Genomic DNA, 22924 nt, shown 5'->3' on the forward strand with positions numbered 1-22924 from the left:
ACCCAAATGAACTTCTGTGGATAGGGTTAATTTTTTTTAAAGTTAGGATGATATATCATAGCAAAGATCTGTTTTGGGGACATGTCAGCCAATTGTCTCCTGAGAAAAATAAAGATACTTTGGGTGGGCTCTAATCCATACCCCCAAATGCAACATGTTCACTATACACCTAGATGCTAAGGGCTTTGAGTAGATAAGAGGTTTGGGCAAAAACACATGGCAAGCCTACAGTGTAGACAAATCCAAAGAAAACTGATGCTGAGGAGTGTTGTTGACCCAGCTGACTGCAAGGCAAAGTGACAGGATGGCTTGGTTTTATACTATGGGGGGAATTCTGCATCTAAAAATTCTGCACACTATTTTAAAATTTTGCAAAATTCTTCATATTTTATTTGTCAAAATAACAATATAATCACACCAGTTTAAATTATTTTGGTAATTTATATCAAAATACATGTCAGCAAATATGTCTGTAACAAAAGAGATGATAAAGATTCAGGAAATGTGTTTTGACAGATTCCATACAAGGTATAATAATACTGAACTGAGTAATAATTCATTTAAACTACAGAACGGAACCATATTTCCCCTCCCCTCAGAAGCAATGCAAAGGCTTGTGGGGGAGGGAAGTAATTGGTGGGTGTGAACTTGGAGGGTTGTTGGATATGGGTAGGAAAAGTATGGAAGGGGTTTGTTTTGAGGGGGAGCGATTGTAAAGGAGTTGAGGAGCTTCACCCATGCAGACCCTGGCTGACTCCTAACCTCTCCCATTCAGTCAGGGCACATCTGCTCCTGTCCACGTGTCCCTCCACCCCCACTCAGGCACCCACTCTCCCCATCCCATGTCTCCCTGCCCCCACAGCTAGCCCTCTCCCCTCATCTCCATGTGTCCCTGTACCCCCTCATGTGTATCTGTGCCCCCACTCAGTCATCTCCCTTCCCCTTGTAGCTCTGCACCCTCTGCCTATGTGGCCCTGCATCTCCCTCACCCCTGTGGCTCCACTCCCATTCAGCCCTTGCCCCGGTCTATCCTCCCCCACTAGCCCTTATGATCCCCTGTCTGGCCCCCAGCCTGTCTCCCGACCTGGCCTGACAGGTGCTGTGAAGAAGCCAATGCAGGCTCTTTCTCTTCCTTATCCTAGCTAGGACTGGCCAGGAGCGGCTGCTGTGTTCTAGCACACCAGTGCCCTCTGGTGGGCAAAAGGAACTGTAGCAACTTTTCAGCAGAAGCTATTTTCTGGGGGAAAAAAATGCATGGCCCATGAAATATGCACACATGCAGTGGTGCAGAATTCCCCCAGGCATATTTCTATTTATAGCTTTGACCTACAGTAATGATCTCAGCATAGTTCATATTCAATGCATCAGATGTGTAGTATCTTAGTAAACTTGGCATGCAGTTCCTCAGTTGGAAACACTACATATTTTCCCTTTTCTGTCATCCCTCTGAGCGATCTTGTACAACTGTTCCTTTGTCTAAAAATAAATAAACAAACAAACAACCTGTATCAAAACTATGGACACTTTTGTTACCATTTTACATGAGAGTAGTCCTGCAGTTGCACGGGTCTATTTTCAAATATCTGTAAAGGTATCAAACAAGTGACTCAAACTACCTATTCTGGTTCATTACAAACAGTGATCAAAATCAATGTAATCTATAAAATGTTGAAAAGGTAATCTGTTTTCTGTTTTAGCAACCGAAGACGATTTATATAACCATCTTCTCAACCAGAACTCTGTATGCAAGAGTTTAGATATAGAGTTGAATGTCCTTAATAAAAATGAAACATACAAAGAAGGAGTATATTGAACAGGAACAGAGGAGCATTGTACTTCTGTACAGGCCAATCCACAGAGACAAATGATTCGTTATTTCTATTTTCAACTCAATGCACAACTGTGGCTTTCTTACACTTTTACGGTTGTCTCAAATCTCAGTTACTGCCACTAGACAGTGACAGTCAGGTCAAGACACTGGTGAAATCTTCCAGCAGCAGCATGTGTAATAGGCGTTTCCTACCCTACTGGGTATGTGAACCGGTCTTCAAATAGACATACACATCACTGTGCACAAATTGCTAGTTCAGTCATGAAATGTAGGTGACTTCTTATCTTTTTATTTTTAATATAAGCTTTTGTTTTGAAATAAGAGTTTGTAATAATGGCATCAAGACATGAGCTGAAAAGTGATAAGTAAGTGGGCTATGAAAAGATACATTTCCTTCTGGCAAGTGTAGTAGTTCACCGTTATAAAGAAGCTAAGACTCTTAGGCTGTTGAAGGAGGGAGCTTGTTATAGGGGGATGGAGAGGAAGTTATCCAGTGTTGGTTTAGTTCTTAAACATGACCTGCAAATGAGAATACACTGCGTCTGACTTGCATTGACTTCTCCATGATACAGCCATTTAAAACTGGATCCTGTGAAATAATGGATCCTGAAAAGGGAGATGTGTAGGAGACACTGCTAGAGTGCTGCCTTGACAGCCAAATTAATTTGCTGGCTCCATTGTCTGCAGTTCCTCCATGCATCCTCTTGTTGGGACCATGGTCCAGAGCCATACTCATGAAACTTAGTTACCCACCAGACATGGGGAAGCTCGGTGAAATCACTGCACCTATAGAAGTCAGTAGTAGCAACTCCTACGCCCCTTCCCCATGCAGAGCCCATCGTGCTCCTCCCCTTCTTCCTCCCTATTCTGCACCCTGCCCTATTCTGCAGAAGGAGCATTTCTATTCTTTCTATTTATAAAGAAGGCCTGATGTTTTAAAGAAGCAAAAAGACTTAAACCAATGTTTTAGTTTTGCGGTTCACCTTTCCATGGAGATTCTTGTAACTGTAGTGCATTGAAAGAACTACTAGAGAGCAAGGCAGCAGCACATTAAGTTGGTGAGTAGGTAATGTACAAAACTGGTTTATCTCTTTATACTCAGCTATTGCTAGAAGCATCTTGTCTAATTTGCATAAATTAGAGCAGCAGTTCTCAAATTGTGGGTTAGGACTCCATTTTAATGGGGGCATCAGGGTTGGTTGAGATTTGCTGAAGCCCAACCCCCACTGCCTGGAGCTGAAGCCTGAGGGCAATGAAGTTTGAGAACTCCTGGATTAGTTAAAATACGTAACTTTATATTTCTACTGAATTCAAACTGATGGCCAGGACAGCTGAGAGTTTGCAAATAATGGACACCCTGAGAAAATTTGAGTCAGTAATGCCTAGTGACCTAAAAGTAGGCACCTCCCAAAAATAAACACTTGGAGATAAGTCATCTAGAATTTCAGGAGCATGGCCTCAAGATTCTGGCTAAGGGCAGGCAGCTGGAGGTTGTCAAGAATTTTATTTTAAAAGTAACTTTTGCAGATTTTTATTTCTTGCTAACTCTAGAACCTCTGTTAATATGACCGAGGTATGTGTTTTGTACATTTCTCTTATATTTTTATTAGAGAAGCGAAAGTCCATTAAAGGGGCTAGAGCGCCAGGCTTGGCAAGTCCAGTTCTTGAAGTGCTGGTCCCTGTGTGTATTCTATGGTAGGTATCCATGTGCTCCAGGCACCTTAGATTGGAGAACTCTTGCAAGCAGTGTCCATTGGTCTGCACCTGTGCCTTTACTCTCCCTGTGCTCTGCTCAGAGGATATAAGGGGTAGTGTAGACCAACTACTTCTCCAGTTCCTTGTTACCACTGCATGGCCTGTGTTGGAATCTCCAGCGTCCAGAGCTTCTCCTTTCTTTTCAGCTTAATCCTTGTCTCCAAACCTATAAATATTTCAAAGTTTTATATAATTTTAGATCATTAGTGTAGATAGCATTAATAGTCTTATTAGGATAACTAGTGAATAGTTGAATCTGTAATCCAGGGGGAAACTTCCCACCTCCCTGGTACAGGAATTAGCTTGTGCCCAGCATACCAGGCTTTGAAAACTCTCTCCCATCCCCAGTCTTTCTTAGTCAGCCTTTAGTCTCAGAGAAATGCATATCTCCACTGAGTACAGTATCTGTTGCCTTTTCCCCCCAGCCACAGCTGACAGACACAAGAACTCCAGCTTAAAAAGTACCTTCTTGAGAAAGCTGAGGCTTCAGTCAGACTCAGGCTGGGAGGACCTCCCTCTACATTGGCCAGAGTCATTGAGGAGCACGCTTCCTAACAGAATGTCTGATACAGAAGCGGGAAAGGGCAAAGCCAGAGACTCTTCTTTGTGGTTTCCTCCTGAGAATGAGGGATACTTTCATAAGCACAAGAGCAGATCCCTGTTTAAGTCCACTTTGAAGAGGATAAATCCCTCCCTGAGCCTATCCAAGTTGGGTGAGTCTTTGCACCCAAGTTCTAAAGACTTGGAATGTCCTAAGCCTCAGAAGTATGGTAAGAAGGTGCACAGGAGCAAGGCTCTCCTGATACGGGACTTACCCCAGGCAGCATTACTGCCCATGCAACCATCCAGATCAAGGGTCCAAGAACCACCAATAAATGACAAAGAGCACTAGATGGGAGACTCATATTGACAGTACTGCAATGACTCCAAATGGATCTGCCAGTCAAGAGTCTTCCCACATCAACTCTGATGGGACAGGCAGACAAGGCCCTGTGTGCACCACTCTGGAGGATACACCACTCTGGAGGACATAATTGTTCTCTCAGATCTGCAATCTCCCCTGTTGCTGGGGCCAATCCTTACAAGGGAGATTTTGACCCCCCCCATCAGGAGACACAAACTATGGGAAAAGAAGTCTAGCCCCCATACTGTCTACTAGCCATGACTTTCCTTCAAGGGAACTGACAGCACCACCAACTGAGCTGGATCTCACCTGCTTGTCATTGGGGAAAGCAGCTGTACTGGAGGAACCACCATCACCTCCACCAAGGGAATTTAGTCCAGATAAGAGATTGAGAACTTCCTGGAACCAGCCTTATCCACCCAAACCAGGAAATGCAGGATCTGTGCGATTTAATAGAGTGTCATATCACCCCTCCCCTCGAAGACAACAACCAATACTTCCTCCTGAAGTCAGAAGAAAAGGGGAATGAGCCAGTTCCGCTGGTACCAATGAATCTCTCCTCATCTCCAGGTGAGGTGGCTGCTCCACGTCACCATCTCCTTTGGATGACCACAAACAATTCCAGAACCTGCTACAGAGGGTGGTGGAAGAGCTCCAAATTTCCTTTTGGAGGTCCAGGACACATGGTATAAGCTCTTGGACATCAGATCCAGCTAGACAGCACTTCCAGTGAATGAAACCATACTAGAAGTAGCAAGGGCTTCCTGGCATACACCGGCAACATGAGCCCCTATCCCCAAGAGGGCTGACAAGTGTTACTTCATCTTGGCAAAAGGAGTAGAGTTTTTATTTACCCACCCTACACAAAACTCCCTGGTTGTTCAGGCTGCCACTGTCATGTACTTCTGTACCAGATATGGACTGGTCACAGAGATTCTTCACACACAGCAGATGTGTTCATCATACCATCCTTTAATGCTCTGCCAGGTATGGCTGACATTCATTTAAATAAGATATGTTATACAGTGCCACCTTGTGGCAGAACAGTATAATACAGTTTAGCATTCCATTATAGCCACAGAAAAATACAGGCAGCAGCACCCAAGAACCATCCCCACTGATAAAGAGGCCAAATGTCTGGACCTTCTGGTGAGGAAGATATTTACATTTACTAGCCTCATGTTTAGAATAGCAGACTATCAAAAGCTGTTGATATGATTAAATATGTTAAATATGATTTTCTAAATTATTCAAAGCTCCTAGATTTCAAAGACAAATTACCACAGCAGGACAGGGCTCAGTTTCAGGGCCTTATTGATGAAGGCAAGCTGGTGGCCAGAACTTCATTACAGGCTGTGGTCAATGCCACCAATACAGCATCAAGATCAATGGCAACTGCCATTGAGATGGGCTGGGACTCATGGCTATACTCTTTACAGTGTTCCAGACATCACTGGGAAACTAGAGAGTACTTGCCCTTAGAGACCAGTCTTAAACAAAAAGACAGATAAGTCTTTGCACTCACTAAAAGACCCTAGGGCAATCTTCCACTCCCTGGTGTGTGTGTGTGTGTATATATATAGACACACACCGGCCCTGAAGAGGAAATGCCATAAGCAAACCAATGCCTGTGACTCAGCCATTTTACAATCCGTGCTGTTACGAAGCACCTCGCAAATGACAGAAGATGCAAAGAACATGATACCCACCTCCTTCCACTTCAATAACATTAACCAGACTGTCTAAAAGATACTTTTGATGAGATGCTTGGGAGTTGCAAACCAATATTGATGCCATTGCCACCTCATCCTCAGGTCTCCTGTCATGGCCACCTAGCACTTTTTTCCTACAACTGGAAGGCAATAACAATGGACAAGTGGGTGCTGGATATCATCCATTCCAACTATACCATAGAGTTTCTCCCCCCTTTCCCTCCAAAACCTCCTTCCCTGGCCCTCTTCAGGAATCACTCTCAGGAAGTGATCCTCCTTCAAGAAATAGAACTCTCTCCTCCAGTGGGAAGCAGGAGCAAATACCTCTAACACCAGGGAAAAGGGGTGTATTCAATATATTTTCTAGTTCCCAAGAAGGAGGGAGGATAGAGACCCATTCTCAACCTGCAACAACTCAATATGTTTATTTGCAAACAAAAATTCTGCTTTGTTACACTGGCATTGATAAAACCAACTCTGGAAAAGGACACATGGTTCACAGCTCTTGATATGAAAGATACATACTTTCACATCATTCACCCTTTCCACAGAAGACTTCTCATGTTTGTGGTGGCTTCCAACCACTATTAATACAGGGCACTCCCATTCTGTCTAGCAACACAACCCAAGGTCTTCACTAAAATGTTTTCAGTAACAGCAGCACAGCTCAGAAGGGGCTGCTCCATCATCTTCCCATATTTAGATGACTGGCTTCTCACAGGCAGGGCATGACTAGAAATCCTGACATGCTGCATTTCCCAATATCCCTGGGAATCTGTGTAAACATGGAACAGTCTACCCTGATTCCAATGTAGACTACAGAATTAATAGGAGCAACTTTAGACTCAGTCAGGGTGAGGACTTCTCTCCCTATGCACAATTATATTGCTTAATATTTTCAGATTCTTATTAATTGTATGTTTTTAGTATGTTAGAAAATAGTGAATGATATATTGTTTATTTACAAAAAATAACTTTTTAGTCATGATTTGTATCAAGTTACATTAGGATGGTAAGTGAAATTTAATTAAACACACAAAACAGAATATAAACTTTATTTTTATTAAACAAAAGAAGCCCTTTAAACAGTACATGACCAGTTATGTCATACTTAAAAAGCTCGACCTCAAAACTTAGAAGTTTTTCCCCCGATTCTTCCTTTATATAGAAAAACAGCCTTTAATTCAAAGTTTTTGGTAGAGGCCCATGGATTCAGCATATTTATTTTTTATTTAATTGTGATAAGAGATACGTTTATAATAAGTTTAGCCCTTAACATATTTTCTATTAATTCAGATTTTAAACAGATGTTTTTAAAAGAAAAATTTATAATTTAAATAGAAACATTAAAAAAATCCAAAAAAATCTGATTTTTAATTTTTTTTTAATTGTTTTTATCCACCCTGTAATCCTCCTCTGTGGCTTGCAAGCTTGCTTTTGAACAATATCTACACAAAGCAAACACAGCATGAACACCGTAGTGACAATTCCCATCAAAGTGTGAGTCTCAACTGACTTGCTGGAAAGCTCCAGGACAAGTGTGTGTTGGTATTCCTTTGCTATCCCTGACAAGATAATTATAGACACCTCCCTATTAGGCTGTGGGGCTCATGCAGCCCAGAGCTCTTAGATGCCACAGGAAACTAGAATGCATATAAATCTTCTGGAACGCAGAGCAGTCTAAGAAGCCTGCTGCAAAGCATTCTTATCATTCATCCAATTTCATTATAATCCTCTTAATATTGGACAATAAGACAACCGTATTCTACATAAACAAGCAGGAAGGAGTAAGATCCATGTCCCTGTGAATAGAAGCTGTCAACTTGTGGAATTGGTGCATCAGGAAACACATCATCCTATCAGCAGGGTACTTTCCAGGTATTTCATTGTCAATCACGAATGGGAGTTATACTGTTCTGTGGTAAACAGCATCTTCACGGAGTCGGGAACTCCCACTTTGTATCTGTTCACCTCCCAGGAGAACAGGAGAAGCAACACATATTGCTCCATAGGAGCCCAAGGCTGGTACTCCAGAGACAATGCTCTCCTACTCCCTTGAACAAACCACTTGAACTATGCCTTTCCTTCTCTTCCACTGCTACCTTGGGTTCTTTGGAAAATGCGACAGGACAGAGCACAAGTCATCCTCAAATGTCCCATGCAGTTCTGGTTACCAAGTCTCCTAGGAATATCAACCCATCAGCATTCAGCTCTTCCTGAATCTCTTGACTCAAGAGAACAGGAAGGTCAGTCATCTCACCTGGATGCTCTTCATCTCACTGCTTGGTATTTGGATGGGTGTCAAACCTAAAACATTCCTGCTCCGAAGCTGTACAACCCATTCTCAATAATAGCAGAAAGGACTCCACCCAAAAATGTTATCTAGCCAACTGGAAGAGTTTCTCTCTCTGGGCCCAGCAGAATCACATGTCTCCAGAAACAGCAAGTATTCTCACTATCTTGGATTACCTCTTTAACTTCAAGATGATGGATCTTTCCCTTAGCTTGCTACAGGTTCACCTGATGGCAAACAACAAGTCACCCACCAATGGACTGATACTCTGACTTGACTCACCCAGTAATGTCTAGGTTCTTAAAAGAAGGGATAGGTGAACTTGGTGCCCTAATGGCAGACCCACCATACACAATATTCCATAAAGACACTTTCACTATGACTACACTCAAAACTGACCCAAAAGTAGTTTTGGAATTTCACATACATCAGATTATCAACTTACCTGTGTTGTTCCCAAAGCTCCATGCGTCCAGCAAGGAGAAGAGGCTTCATTCCCTCAATGTGAGGACAGCATTGGCATTTTACCTGCAAAGGACAAAACAGATGAGAGAATGCAGTTGTGGAATGAATCTGAAAACAAACTATTTCCTCACAAAGAATTTCTAAATGAATCGCTGGGTGTGCCAACCGATAAAGCAGGATACATCTGCCCCCTGACCAACTACATAGGGTAAGGGGTCTGTAGCAAGGCGAAGACTCACCGGTGCGGCGCCTCCTGCTGGTCATCCAGGGAATTAGCTCTCCAGCAACAGAGCGCCTCCTCCTGGCTGGTGTCTCGCCTGCCACTGGCCCCTTACACCAGCATGTCATTCTGCTCCAGCATGTCATCCTTCTCTGGGTATCTTCCTCTCAGGTAGCTAGCCCTTCCCACTTCAGGGCTAGAGTAAGATTCCTTCAGCTCCTGGTCCACAGCCTCTTTTATCCAGGCCAACTGTGGCCTGATTAAGCCAGCCACACCTGTGGCCAGCTATTCACTCAGCTGCTTTTCCCAGCTGCATATCCCCTGTTCTGCAGAAATGGGGCAGCTGCCCCACTACAGGTCACTCTATGAAAGCACAAGCATCCTCAGTAGCATCACTTCACAAGGCATCCTTGCTTGATATTTGCAAGGCAGCAACATGGAGTTCCATCTACACATCTACAAGACATTAGGTCTTGGGCCAAGCCTTCTCTATTGATGCATCCTTTTGGACAGCAGTTCTATTAGCAGTCATACCACCTACATCCTTGCAAACTCCTCCTCTCTGAAGTGCTGCTCATTAGTCACCCACAGTGGAATACACATAGGGACCAGAACTTGAAGAAGAAAGGGAATTTACTTACCATCTTGTAACTGGAGTTCTTCAAGACTACCTGCCCTCCTTCTTCTCTGCTTTGGATCATGTCTGGATTCACAGTAGAGTAGGACCCTGAGAAGCTGTTGGTCTGCACTGTCCATTATGCCCTCAGAGTAGAGAATGAGGAGAGCATATGAACAGTGGAACACAGATAGGGACCAGACATCTTGAACAACCATTATAATTGGGTAAACTTCCCTTTTTCACTCTCTTCACAAATGGGTAGAGTACAGGCAGCTCTTATATGAGCTTTGATCTCAAAGGATGAAAGAGTAACTCAGTTTCCATGGCATTCATTTTTTAGCCTTTTTGCTGAGATTGCCAACACAGGAAGCAGTTGTGATGGTGGACAGACACCTGTTCATTAGCAACTGCATAATTAATTCATGTAGGCAACAAAACAGCTATTAAAGGGCATGGGTGCATGCAAGCATTTGGAGGATGTTGAATTCTTGATTTCCTAATAGCTGCCTTTCTACTCTTCATTGGGACTTTCAATACACTGCTAAATTAAAACACACTAACCTCCTGTGTTAGTGGGCACATTGGTGGAAGGCCAGGCAAAATGCTACTGTACAAGGGCTATGGTTATAGTACTGGCAGGGGGCAGCAAGCTGGCTGCTGATACCATCTGCTGAGCATAGCGAGGGTTTAAATTCTCAGAGATCATTTCCCAGAGGCTCCCCCACACTCCCTTGTTTGGGGCTCCTGGCTTCAGCTGTGGGGCGGGGGGTGGGTCTTGGGGCTTTAGCACTGAGGGGAGGGGGAGGAGGTGATGCTGGGTCTCAGGGCTTCAGCCCCGTGGGGGGCAGTGGGGCTCCTGCAGGTTTGAAAATATTTACCGGAGCTCCACTCCAGACAGCTCCAGCTGAATTTAAGCTCTGAGCATAGCTAATGCTTTTCTGAATGCATCCGATGAAATGAGCCGTAGCTCATGAAAGCTTATGCTCAAATAACTTTGTTAGTCTCTAATGTCCCACAAGTCCTCCTTTTCTTTTTGCGGATACAGACTAACACGACTGCTACTCTGAAACCTGTCATAATGCTTTTTTGTTAGCACTGACCTAAGTAGGATTTAAACTGGCAACGTAGAGGTGAAGTCATTTTTATTTTCCTATATAGGGCTCATCATAGCGTTTCTGTTCAGTTTTAAACTACACTACTTTATCTGAACAAAAACACTAGGGATTTTTATACTTTTGTTATCTGAAAGTCAAGGGAGCACTTAACAGTTGCTATAAATATAATAATTTGGGGTTTTCTTTCTTTCCCTAATTCAGTTTTACTCTCCTAGTTCACTAGAAGTGGGTTCTGTGGAATAATACATCTTTAAAAAGGAGATAACAGCTCTTTTTAGAATTCACAACCAATCATTATGACCTAAATGGATCTCTGTTGTTGAATGCTCTACAATCCTATCCATTACTGACAGCAGAAATGCAGTCTTCCACCTAAGGTTATAGATACTGAAGAAAATTGTCAAGATTCTATCTCCTGCACCATTTCAAGCTGTTTGTTCCATTTTTATTTATTTGTTTACTCTTACAATGTACCCTTCTACAAAGCTTATGTAGGTTTGTACTACGTTTGGGGTCCTTGCCACATGTAATGAAGATCACTGTCTCTAAATATAGACAACACAGCCCTTGTACTCTTCTCCCATGCCCACACATGAATTCTGTACAGTATGTGTGTGTGTAGGGAGTCAAAGTTCTCCTCCAGCCTCTCTTGCCTTTGTAGTAGTGGTGGTTGCAGCAGCTGTGCTCTTCCTTAAACCATCCTGTCTCAGTTACAGGGCTAGCTACACCTCAGTTGCTTTCCTGGTCTCTTTACATGCTGCCCCTCAGGTGTCAGGCTTTGTGCCTTTACCAGTCCTGGGGTAGAATTCCATAATTCTCCCTCTCCTAGACTGGGCAGTGGGCTACAGTATTCTGTGTATCAACAGTGCTTACCCAGTATCTCCATCTGAGCCCTGGTCTACACTACGGGGTTGGGTCAAATTTAGCCATGTTAGGTCGATTTTAAAATGAATGCGTCTACACAACCAACCTAAAGGGCTCTTAAAATCGACTTCTGTACTCCTCCCCGGTGAGGGGAGTAGCACTAAAATCGACTTTGCTGAGTCGAATTTGAGGTAGTGCAGACGCAATTCGAGGGTATTGGCCTCTGGGAGCTATCCCAGAGTGCTCCAATGTGACCACTCTGGACAGCACTTTGAACTCCAATGCACTAGCCAGGTACACAGGAAAAGCCCCGGAAAATTTTAAATTTCATTTCTTGTTTGGTCAGCATTGTGAGCTCAGCAGCGCAAGTGACCATGCAGTCCCCTCAGCGTCGCAAACAAGCTCCAGCATGGTTCGAAAGGGAGACACTGGAGCTGATTGCTGTATGGGGAGAAGCATCTGTGCAGGCCAAACTCCGATCAAAAAGAAGAAATGTGAATATATTTGCCAAAATCGCACAGGGCATGATGGAGAAAGGCTACAACAGGGACACACAGCAATGCCACGTAAAAGTTAAGGAACACAGGCAAGCCTACCAAAAGACAAAGGAGGCAAACGGTCACTCTGGGTCAGAGCCCCATACATGCCGCTTCTATGATCAACTGCATGGCATTCTAGGGGGGGACCCTACCACCCCACCACTGTCCATGGACACCTGCAAGGGGGGAGTCTCACCCAACAGGAAGGAGGATTTTGTGGATGAGAAAGAGGAGGAGGAGGAGGAGAATGCACAGCAGGCAAGTGGTGAATCCATTCTCCCCAGCAGCCAGGACCTTTCTATCACCCTGGAGCCAATACCCTCCCAAGGCGGGATCCCTGACTCTGAAGCCGGAGAAGGCAGCTCTGGTGAGTGCACATTTGTAACTACAGTTCAGGGTTTAACAGTAATAGTGTTTAATGTTTGATTTGCCCTGAAGAATTGGGATGCATTTGCGGCCAGTACAGCCACTGGAAAAGTCTGTTAACGTATCTGGGGATGGAGCGGGAATCCTCCAGGGACATCTCCATGAAGCTCTCCTGGAGACACTCTGAAAGCCTTTGCAGAAGGTTTCTGGGGAGGGCTGCCTTATTTCGTCCTCCACAGTAGGACACTTTACTGTGCCAAGCCAGTAGCAAGTAGTCTGGAATCATTCCAGCACAAAGCATGGCAGTGAATGGTCCTGGGTTTTGGTTGTATTCAAGCAACATTCGGTCTTTATCTTTCTGTGTTAGCCTCAGGAGAGTGATATCATTCATGGTCACCTGGTTGAAATAGGGGAATTTTTGTAAGGGAACAGTAAAAAGACCCCATTCATGCTGGGTTGTTTGCGCTTGGCTAAAAGGGATCATCCCAGAGAATAGCCACGCGGTGGGGTGCAGACAGGTTTGTGCTGCACATCCACCTGAAAACTGCAGCCCCTCCTTTTAAATGTGAAACCCAAACGGCATTGTTTGCTATGGGAAAGGATGGTGCTGCAGTTTGAAACCATTCCTACATGGTATGAAGGCGTAAGAAGCCAACCCTGTGTACCAAAAGGCTTACTGTGGCTGCCTGGAAACCGAATTCTGTTGCCCAGCTGTGTGTGATGTGTCTCCATACTGGCAGGTGCTCAATATAAAAGGCAAAATGTGACCTTGTACCTAAAGCACATGTGCTGTCTGCTGTGAATTGCTTGATTCACTGTGAAAGAGTCTCCCTTCTGTTCTCAGAAATGTATCATCTTAAATTTTACTGTCCCTTTTTATCGCCCCCCAGGTGCAAATGTTTCTATGCTCTCCCTATCATCTCCGTCCCTGAGGTTATCGCAGATTAGAAGGCAAAAAAAACGCACTCGCGATGACATGTTTTCCGAGCTCATGAAGTTGTCCTGCACTGATGGGGCACAGCTTAATGCACGGAGGCATTCAGTGGCAGAGGCCAGGAAAGCATTAAGTGAGCATGAAGAGCAGAGGCAGGAGGCGATGCTGAGGCTAATGGGGGAGCAAACGGACATGATGAGGCGTCGGTTGGAACTGCAGGAAAGCCAACAAGAGCACAGACCCCCGCTGCATCCATTGTATAACTGCCTGCCTGCCTCCCCAAGTTCCATATCCTCCTCACCCAGATGCCCAAGAACGTGGGGGTGGGGGGGAGGCTCCAGCCACTCCACTCCAGAGGATGGCCCAAGCAACAGAATTCAGAGTAGCAGCCTGTGAGAGTCTGTATCCGCAAAAAAACAGGAGTACTTGTGGCACCTTAGAGACTTACAAATTTATTACAGCATAAGCTTTCGTGGGCTACCGCTCACTTCATCGGATGCATAGAATGGAACATAAAGTAAGAAGATATATGTATACATACAGAGAAGGTGGAAGTTGCCATACAAACTGTGAGAAGCTAATTAGTTAAGATGAGCTATTATGAGCAGGAGAAAAAAACTTTTGTAGTGATAATCAAGATGGCCCATTTAGACAGTTGACAAGCAGGTGTGAGGATACTTAACATGGGGAAATAGATTCAATATGTGTAATGACCCAGCCACTCCCAGTCTCTATTCAAACCCAAGTTAATGGTATCTAGTTGGCAAATTAATTCAAGCTCAGCTGTTTCTCGTTGAAGTCTGTTTTTGAAGCTTTTCTGTTGCAAAATTGCTACCTTTAAATCTTTTACTGAGTGGCCAGAGAGGTTGAAGTGTTCTCCTACCGGTTTTTGAATGTTATGATTCCTGATGTCAGATTTGTGTCCATTTATTCTTTTGCATAGAGACTGTCTGGTTTGGCCAATGTACGTGGCAGAGGGGCATTGCTGGGACATGATGGCATATATCACATTGGTAGATGTGCAGGTGAACGAGCCCCAGGGCCCTTTAAATCCCCAATGTAGCCCAGCCACCGCTACCCCAGGGCTCAGGCAGCAGGGCTCAGGCGGGGATTTAAAGGGCTCAGGGATTTAAGGCCCTGCCTCTTCTGGTTGAGGCCATGCCCCCTGCTCAGGACTCCGGCGTACCGGTAAGTCCTCTAACTTACTTTCACCCCTGCTTCTGGGTATTCTTCTGGCTCTGTCAATCTGTTTTTTCACTTCAGCAGGTGGGTATTGTAGTTTTAAGAATACTTGATAGAGATCTTGTAGGTGTCTGTCTCTGTCTGAGGGATTGGAGCAAATGCGGTTGTATCGTAGAGCTTGGCTGTAGACAATGGATCTTGTGGTGTGTCTTGGATGGAAGCTGGAGGCATGCAGGTAAGTATAACGGTCAGTAGGTTTCCGGTATAGGGTGGTGTTTATGTGACCATCGCTTATTAGCACTGTAGTGTCCAGGAAGTGGATCTTGTAGTTTTTCCCACACTACAAGAAGGATGTGTATAAATTGGTAAGAGTCCAGCGAAGGGCAACAAAAATGATTAAGGGTCTGGAACACATGACTTATGAGGAGAGGCTGAGGGAACTGGGATTGTTTAGTCTGCAGAAGAGAAGAATGAGGGGGGATTTGATAGCTGCTTTCAACTACCTGAGAGGTGGTTCCAGAGAGGATGGTTCTCGACTATTCTCAGTGGTGGAAGAGGACAGGACAAGGAGTAATGGTCTCAAGTTGCAGTGGGGGAGGTTTAGGTTGGATATTAGGAAAAACTTTTTCACTAGGAGGGTGGTGAAGCACTGGAATGCGTTGCCTAGCGTGGTGGTGGAATCTCCTTCCTTATAAGTTTTTAAGGTCAGACTGGACAAAGCCCTGGCTGGGATGATTTAATTGGGGATTGGTCCTGCTTTTGAGCAGGGGGTTGGACTAGATGACCTCCTGAGGTCCCTTCCAACCCTGATATTCTATGATTCTATGAATCTCTTGTGTGGACTGGTCCAGGCTGAGGTTGATGGTGGGATGGAAATTGTTGAAATCATGGTGGAATTCCTCAAGGGCTTTTCCATGGGTCCAGATGATCATAGAATCATAGAATATCAGGGTTGGAAGGGACCTCAGGAGATCATCTAGTCCAACCCCCTGCTCAAAGCAGGACCATGAAGATGTCATCAATGTAGCGCAAGTAGAGCAGGGGGTTAGGGGACGAGAGCTGAGGAAGCGTTGTTCTAAGTCAGCCATAAAAATGTTGGCATACTGTGGGGCCATGCGGGTACCCATAGCAGTGCCGCTGATTTGAAGGTATACATTGTCCCCAAATGTGAAACAGTGATGGGTGAGGACAAAGTCACGAAGTTCAGCCACCAGGTTTGCTGTGACATTATCGGGGATACAGTTCCTGACGGCTTGTAGTCCATCTTTGTGTGGAATGTTGGGGTAGAGGGCTTCTACATCCATAGTGGCCAGGATGGTGTTTTCAGGAAGATCACCGATGGATTGTAGTTTCCTCAGGAAGTCAGTGGTGTCTCGAAGATAGCTGGGAGTGCTGGTAGCGTAGAGCGTGATGAGGGAATCTACATAGCCTGGCAATCCTGCTGTCAGGGTGCCAATGCTGGAGATGATGGGGTGTCCAGGATTTCCAGGTTTATGGAACTTGGGTAGCAGATAGAATACTCCTGATCGGAGATCTAGGGGTGTTTCTGTGCGGATTTGTTCTTGTGCTTTTTTTTTATTCAAAATGTCTTTCAGGGCAGACCCGGGGTAACCCCTGGGGATCTGTCTTAGTTTAGTGTCTCTGGCCCTGTGAGAATTCGAATAGCAAAAAGATGAAAGATTTTCTTGTGACCTATTTTATCTTTTACATTTAGTCAATGAGATTACTTTCAGTCAATGAGATGAACTCACATTGCACATAGCATTTCCAAGGTGCGATAGGGCCATTCACCAATCCTTTGTCTTGTGATGTTCCTTAATAGCCTGTTTAATTTTGATAGGCCTCCTTAATGAGTGGAGGGGAGGATTTCCTTGCTTGGGTTCACAAGTTCAGAGCAAACATTTTAAAAGTTATAAAGCAAAACATACATGTTTCCTTATAGTACAGAATACAGACATTACAAGTGAGATTAATGCATGCAGCAACTTACAATCATTTCATAGAGTCTAAACACTAAATAAAGTCTTATTAGACTAATAACTATTTGGAACAAAATTAACAAACAGCTGAGCTGGTTTGGTTTCCAGCTATGAGTCTGTGTCACAGGGTCCCGGGCGCAACCTGGACTGTGGGATCACTGAGGCCCCCAAACCCATCAACCTGGCTGCCTGTCACAATGTGATGCTGATGTCAAGCTACAAGCTTCTGAAAGGTAGGGACACATTCGACTGAGTTACATGAATGATCTCCCAGATGCTCATGAACCATCAATAGAGAAGCTCCAGCCAATTTCCCCCAGTGCACAGTTTTGCACCCCAGAACTGTACCGTCTAGGTTCCCTTGGGCGGTGCAAGTTCATTAAACAATTTGCCACTCCCTCAGTGTGGAATAGACATACACTAGCCTTCATAATCTGAGCTGAGATTTCCCAAGCACTTCTAACAAAACATGCTGTTTTAGGTAAAATATAAAACAGATTTATTAACTACAGAAAGACAGATTTTAAGTGATTATAAGTGGTAGGCACAGAGATCAAAGTTGGTTACTTAAGAAATAAAAATAAATCAGCAGTCTAAATTTTACAGACTAAGCAGGATTTGAATCAAGCAGTGTCTCACCTTGACAGATGATGCAAGCAGGTTAAGGTTCCTCAATACACAGGCTAAGACTACCTTCCAGCCTGGGACCAAACTTCCCCAGTTCGAAGTCTTTGTCTTTCCAAAAAGAACGAGGAGTACTTGTGGCACCTTAGAGACTAACAAATTTATTTGGGCATAAGCTTTCGTGGGCTAAAACCCGCGTCATCAGATGCATCCAGGTGTTGATATGGGGGAGAGGCCAAGTGATGATGTCACTGTCTCTCTTTTTATTCCTTCTTCCAGCTGCTAGAAAAATCCTTGCTGTGATGTGGGGGTCAGTCAGTCTCCATTGGTCAAGCAGTACATACCTTCTTTAAGGAGCCTCTCGGATAGTGGTTTCTTTTGTTGATTGGCCATCAACACTGTCTGGCCCTCCTTTGTTGCAACTGAAAGGCTGGCTGTGGGTGTTTCCCAACCTCACAACATATTTCAGTAGCACATATAGCAATACTTCATAACTTCACATACAACACTACATACAATGCAACAGGATATTAATGTTCAACAGATCAAGACTTTTAAAACGATGCCTCACAAGGCATAGTTTGTACAAAACATATCATAATCATATCACAGTGGCAAAAATGGAGGTTCCAGGGTGTTTCTTTGAAGTACTGAGTGTCAACAGTTTGTCAGTGCTCAGCTGATGCCTACAGACTTGACAAGAGATGGCACCAGGTTTACCAGTGTCACGGGGGTTCTGGTCTCTCTGAGTGGAAGTGCGTACAGTAGATGCTCATTAGTAGCAACATACCTGTGCCCTTTTGCTATGTTGCACTCTACATTTTAAACATATGCTCTGTTCTGCATTTGTAGTCTGCTACCATATTGTATCAAGAACTAAAAGTATCGAGTTTTATTTTTATGTTTTAAGAACAATCAGACATCAACTATGACAACAAACAAAACCTCTTGCTCTTATTTGTAAACATTTTTGTACTTGTGCTTAACTATAATACTTCGTATGCACTGTAAGTTGCCCTGGATAAGGGTACCTGCTAAGCAAATAAATAACAATACTGTAATAACCTAAATTAATTATTCCATATCAAAGGGTATTCTATTTATACAGTGAATATGTATCAGCTGTGGGAGGTGGGTGGCGGTGGCTGTGGTGGGTCTGGCTGTGAAGGTGGGTGGTAGTGACTTCAAGTGGTCCAGCTGTGGGTGTGGGTTGCCTGGCTATGGGGGTGGGTTTCTGGCAGCAGAGGTCCTGGCTGTGGGGTCTGGCTGTTGGGATGGCAGCGGGGGGTGGTGGTGGTGGTGCATCTATGGGGGGTGAGTCTCTGGAGGTGGTGGTGGGCTTGGCTGTGAGGGTGGGTGGCCTGGCTATGGGGGTGGGTCTCTGGCGGCGCGGGTTCCGGCTATGGGGGGGAGGGTGTGACCTCTAGAGGCGGGGCGGGCTTGGCTGTGAGGGTGGGTCTCTGGGGGCGGGGGGGCTGACTGTGAGTGTGGTGGTGCGGGGCTTGGCTGTGAGGGTGGGTCTCTGCTTGGCAGCAGGGGTCCCGGCTACGGGGGCGGGTCTCTGGTGCCGGCGGGGGGGATGCTGACTGAGGGGGGGGGTCTCTGGCAGTGGGGGAGCCTGGCTCTGGGGGTGGGTCTCTGGCGGCGGGGCGAGGGTCCTGGGTTGTGATCTCTGGCGCGCGGGGAGGCCCGGCTATGGGGGCGGGTCCTGCGTTCAGGGGATCCCTGGCGCGCGGCGCCCTGGCTGTGCAGCCGGGCCATATCCGGGGTTGCAGGGACGGACGCTGTTCCGCACCCCGCCGCAGGAGGTGCCAGGCCCAGCCGGTTGCTTGGCAACGGCCTCTCTCCCCGCCCTTGCGCTCCGGGGGTGCGTGCGGCGGGCGGGGCCGCTCGTGACCTCACTTCCCAGGGCCGGGCGGACTCCGCGCGCTGGCGGTGGTATGGAGCAGGGGCTCTCCGCTATCACCCTGTACTGCACCTCCCCCGCCGGGACCGCATCCCCCGTTGCTATGGAACAGGAGCAGGTGAGACCGGCTTAGGCACCGGCTGAGCCCTCATTCCCCGCCCCGCACAAGGGAGGGGCTGGGCCAGGCCGGGCTGGGCCCGGCCACCTAATACCACCCCTGGGGGGACTGGCCGGACCCTGTTCTCTGTTCTTCCGAGGGCCAGTGGGGCAGCTGCTGCCCGCCACAGAGGCTGTCCGGCCCCTAGGGGAGCAAAGGCGGGTGGCGTGGGTCCGCAGCCACAGCCGGGGGCCTGGGAGTCAGGACTCCTGGGTTCTTTTTCCAGCGCTTCCTGTGTGTGGTCCTCAGCAAATCACCTTTCCACGGCTCCATGGCCCGCCTGCGCCACCACAGGGTAGTGTCCCTGTCCCGCAGGGCTGGCGTGGGAGCGGAGGTCATCAATGTTTGTAAAGTGCTTGGAGAGTCTTGGATAGAAGATGCTACATAACTGCACATTTTTTGTTTATTTTGATGGTAATAAAATAATAGCCTCCCAAGCCCTAGACGTTACTTGCCTCTTCCTGTGGCTTAACACAGTTGTCAAATATATATAGATACAACATTGTTTTACCTTGTAATGTATAGCTTGAAGATCCTTTCCTATGGCTTTTCCTCCCACCTTTAGAAAATTGGACCTCTTCCATAAATGATTGCTTCAATAACTTCATGATTGATTTGAAATATGGCTGTCCACTCTTGTCAAGGCTTATTTGAAACCCTACAGGGGATGGCTCTGTAGAGTTTAATAGGTGATGGCAAGTGGTTCCTCGCAAGTGGTTGGTAGGGTTGGATTGTGGGCAAAATATGTCTCTTGGATTTTGATTTAAGTGTGAGAAGCTCAGTATTTCTCCTAGCTTACATTTTGTTTTCTTGCTTGCCAAAGCAGCGCAACCGTTTACTACAATGCATGTCATGCTTTTGCTTCCTCTTCCCCCCCCCCCAAAAAAAAATAAATAGAACTTTAATTTGTTTTCACTCCATTTAGGTTGTGAACAAAGACTTTTTTCTGGCAAAACTAGCTAAACAGTGTAACTGGGTGGGGGTATGCAAGTGAAGTCAATGTAGTTTTTGGCTTTGGTATAATAATGACTGGCTGGTGGGATAGTGTTATCTTGTCAATTTTTTTTTAATCTCTTACAACAGGGGGCAGCAGCATTGTGGAGGTGGTGGCCCCAAGTGATACCTGATTCACAGGCCTTATCTTGCAAGCCCTCCAACATAGAATTCCCAGTGAATTCATTAAGAGTTTTGCACATGGAAGATTTTGCAGAATCCAGGCTCATGAGTAGCACTGGGGAAATTGGAAGCTTACTAGGTCTTCACCTGTCTCAGGTTTTATACTAGAATATTAATTGCTTCATTTTGTTCAGAGGGGACAGTGCTCCCTTTTTTTAAACACTTCAGACATCTGCACTGGCCCAGATTTCTTGTGTTTCACTCAGTAAATAACACCTGTTACAAATGAGTTTGATAAATTTTAAATTAAGGCAGGTTTCAGCTTTCAGCAAGTTGTGGTGCTAACTTGGCAAGTGTATTGAGATATAGCCATCTTACATATAAAGGACATTACTTCTTAAAAATAGTCGTTAACCCGACAAATTTCCTTACCTCTGCTACTAGTGACATCTGAGATGACCAAAAGTGAACATTTACCCCCCCCCCCAAAGAAACCTAATATGCTCTTTTACTACTCCATGCTTTGTTTACTTTTTGCATTTCAGAGTTTCACTTTTATAGCCAGCCACTAGCTGTTTTCCGTTCTTGTGTTTTGATGGTTGCTGCCCTCAGTAGAAAACTTATTAAATTCAGTTGAAATGTTAAAAAAGATGCCAACCTCCCCCCCCAAAAACCCAACAACAAAAGAAAATAGGATCAATAAAGGCATTAGAAGGTAGTGTGTATGGAAATATTTCTCACTAAAGCCTGCCAACTTTTTCAGTGTTCCTTTAAGCTTCCTGATCTTTGTTTCACTCTCATTTTAGATCTTTTGTCCTATACTGAGGCTTGTGTAGGTTGACAAGTTTTACCTGAAACAAAGTAAGGACATTCTTTGGTACAGAATTTTTGAGGACTTCTGATCTGAACAAGTGATGAGGCTGATAGATTGAAAAGATTTGATGCACAGCCCTGGTTTACATATTACTTTTTTCTGTTGGCATTTTTCTTTAAATGTGTGAATTGAGTACATGTGAAACTGAGGAGGCCTTGTAGCACTGTCTTAGGTCAGTCATACTATAGCAGGTGCCATGGTAGCTTACTTGCAGCTCTGCTAAAGCACCCAAGTCTTCTATTATTATATATGTGTTCCAGTAACACCTAGGAGCCAGTCACGGATCCTGACCCTATTGTGCTAGGCACTGTACAAGCCCAGAACAAAAAGCCCTGCCTAGGGTGACAGATGTCCCGATTTTATAGGGACAGTCCTGGTTTTGGGGTCTTTTTCTTATATAGTCTTCTATTACCCACCATCCCATCCTGATTTTTCACACTTGCTGTCTGGTCACCCTATCCCTGCTGCAAATAGCTTACAATCTAGTATAAGACAGATGGATACAGACACAAGGAAACAATGAGATTGTATTGGTCAGCATAATAGGCAGCAGTTTCAGTGTGTCAGGAGCCTAACCATTGTCAAGATTTGTGCAGGTGTCATTAAAGGAGGGATTTGAAAGAGCACAATGAAGTAGCTTCATAGATGTTTACAAGAAGCTGCTCCCAATTTTGTGGGATAGCATGGGAGAGAGCACAAAGATACTTGTTTGCAAACAAGTAAGGTGGAGAAGGCTGACGGAGCAGAGACAGGAGTTGACATCTTAATAAAGCATATGATAGATGATGGGGGCGGGAATAGGTTGAGAAGGGCCTTGAAGCTGAAGACAAATACTGTGATTTGATGGAGAAGGGGGAGCCAGTGGTTGGATGCAGAGAGTGAGGTGATATGGTCAAAGTGATAAGCTGGGAGAATGATCTTTGCCTTAGCATTCTGAATGGATATGAGTGGGGGAGGATTGCATTTGTCAAGGCTGGAGCAGAGGTCATTATAGTGATCCAGACACAAGATGATGTGAGCTTGGGTGAGAGTTTTAGCTGTGTGGATGCATAGGAAGGGGTATATGTTGAAGATCACAAGCACAAAGAATTGCCAAGTCTTTATTGCTTCTGCTATTCTGTTCTTGGGCTACTGTTCTTAGCAAACTGCTGGTTGTGTGATGCTTTTATGAAGTGCACGAATGAGATGAGACTACTAAATTAATTTTTGCTTGTGATCCAATTTAAGATTTGAGCTCAGGTATGCCAATGGAAAAGCTAGTGTAATAATCCACTGGTATATTTAGCCCCTTCAAGGTGTACTAATTTAATCTGAGTCACACTTCCCATGTTCTTAAATTGTTTAGATACTGATTTCTTTGAGCTATGAACCTCTTAAGAATGGAATTTGAATAACACTAAAAGCAAACTACTGTGTTAATTAAATGTTAAGATTGTAGGATTTTTACTTTATAGATGTAGCAGTGCACA

At 44.9% G+C, this 22924-nt stretch overlaps 1 protein-coding gene across 2 annotated transcripts in view; it reads left to right on the top strand.

The window, feature by feature from the left end:
• The window catches only part of LOC140913158 (signal recognition particle subunit SRP54), a 69395-nt gene that overhangs the window by 26821 nt on the left and 19650 nt on the right, over positions 1-22924 (top strand). Inside the window, exon 1 of one of the 2 annotated variants that reach the window (XM_073349025.1) lies at positions 19271-19426. The exons of the other annotated variant lie outside the window; for it this stretch is intronic. Within the exon in view, the coding sequence (XP_073205126.1) occupies positions 19343-19426 (84 nt within the window). The 5' untranslated portion in view covers positions 19271-19342. Of the gene's footprint in view, positions 1-19270; positions 19427-22924 lie in introns of those variants that run through there. 2 annotated transcript variants of the gene reach the window in all.

Source organism: Lepidochelys kempii, chromosome 6 (assembly GCF_965140265.1).
Source record: "Lepidochelys kempii isolate rLepKem1 chromosome 6, rLepKem1.hap2, whole genome shotgun sequence".
Taxonomy (NCBI): Eukaryota; Metazoa; Chordata; order Testudines; family Cheloniidae; genus Lepidochelys; species Lepidochelys kempii.